The 1,149-nt window shown below is 57.0% G+C and overlaps 1 protein-coding gene across 1 annotated transcript in view; it reads right to left on the bottom strand.

The window, feature by feature from the left end:
• The window catches only part of MCMBP (minichromosome maintenance complex binding protein), a gene marked incomplete at its 5' end in the record, with an annotated part of 14,318 nt that overhangs the window by 2,543 nt on the left and 10,626 nt on the right, over nt 1-1,149 (bottom strand). Inside the window, one exon of the mRNA XM_018575639.1 lies at nt 869-1,002. Within this exon, the coding sequence (XP_018431141.1) occupies nt 869-1,002 (134 nt within the window). The remainder of the gene's footprint in view (nt 1-868; nt 1,003-1,149) is intronic.

Raw genomic sequence — 1,149 nt, 5'->3', positions numbered from 1 at the left:
GGGGGGGGGGGGGTCGGGGGAAAATCCTCCGCAGATTCATAAAGCCCAGCGACGTGCAATGCGCACCACGGCTTGAGGTGTATAGAGGGGACGGGACGCAATATAATGAGCTGGAAGCCTAGTCACATGACCTGTTTTCCTCCATTCACAGAGTCCTCTCTGCTAAGAGAGTTCCACAGGATGCCGTAGCGTGCATTTTATGAGTGGGCTGCAGAATGCGGTAATACTGGGGAGGTATAATGGAGAGTGGATAGCGATATTCATGGTACAGGGGCCCCTCGGTGTCAGAATCGGGGGCCCGCGACGTGTCACGGTGGAAAGTCCGTATTGTAGATGAAGTGTGGAAACTGTATCGGGGCAGAAGGCTCATAGTCCATCAATAGATGTCCCATCAGACACACCTCCTCTAGCTTCTTCCCCATTGGCTGAAGCAGCTGCCCAATGAGGACTGTTCGCTGAACCCCACTAGGAGCCCGGAGCAGAGGGAGCCGCCATTGTCACCTCGTCTATGGCTGAAGAGCAGGGGCGTCCCGAGGCTGGGTGACACCCGGAGCGGTGTCCGAGTGTCACCCCGCCGAGACGTCACCGCGCATGCACGACAGTATTCAGATACCTGCCGGCGGCCATCTTGGTGATGGACGCCGGCAGAGAGAGGAGGGGACGGCCACCCGGCGGGATAAGGTATGCCGCCGGGTCCCCTCCTCTCTCCTGATACTGTCCATGACCGAGCGCCCGACTTTTCAGAGGGGGTGACACCAAAATGACTAATATTGGTGTCACCCCTCCAATGGTGTCACCCAGGTGCGGGCCGCACCCCCCTTGGGACGCCACTGCTGAAGAGCGAGATAAAAGGAGACGCGAGACTTACCGGAAGCAGCGAGCGGCCCTCCGAGGCGACGAGAACATTCACATTACACGGGAACTCCATGCCATGGTAACTGAAATCATAATCCACCTTCTGCCAGGTGATCACATTACCCAGAGCGGTGACATTGCGCACACCTAGAGGGACAGAGAGCGGCGACATGAGACCAGAGGATGAGACACTGTAGAGGAGACATAGGACCCGGACCAGAACCAGAGCCACCAGGTGAGGACATCAGAAGATCCAAATACCCCCCAATACAGAAGATTACTGACTGCAAGAAA

The sequence above is a fragment of the Nanorana parkeri genome, unplaced genomic scaffold (assembly GCF_000935625.1).
Source record: "Nanorana parkeri isolate BGI_ZX_2015 unplaced genomic scaffold, ASM93562v1 scaffold4314, whole genome shotgun sequence".
In the NCBI taxonomy this organism is placed as follows: Eukaryota; Metazoa; Chordata; class Amphibia; order Anura; family Dicroglossidae; genus Nanorana; species Nanorana parkeri.
This window is presented reverse-complemented; position numbering and strand designations above follow the sequence as displayed.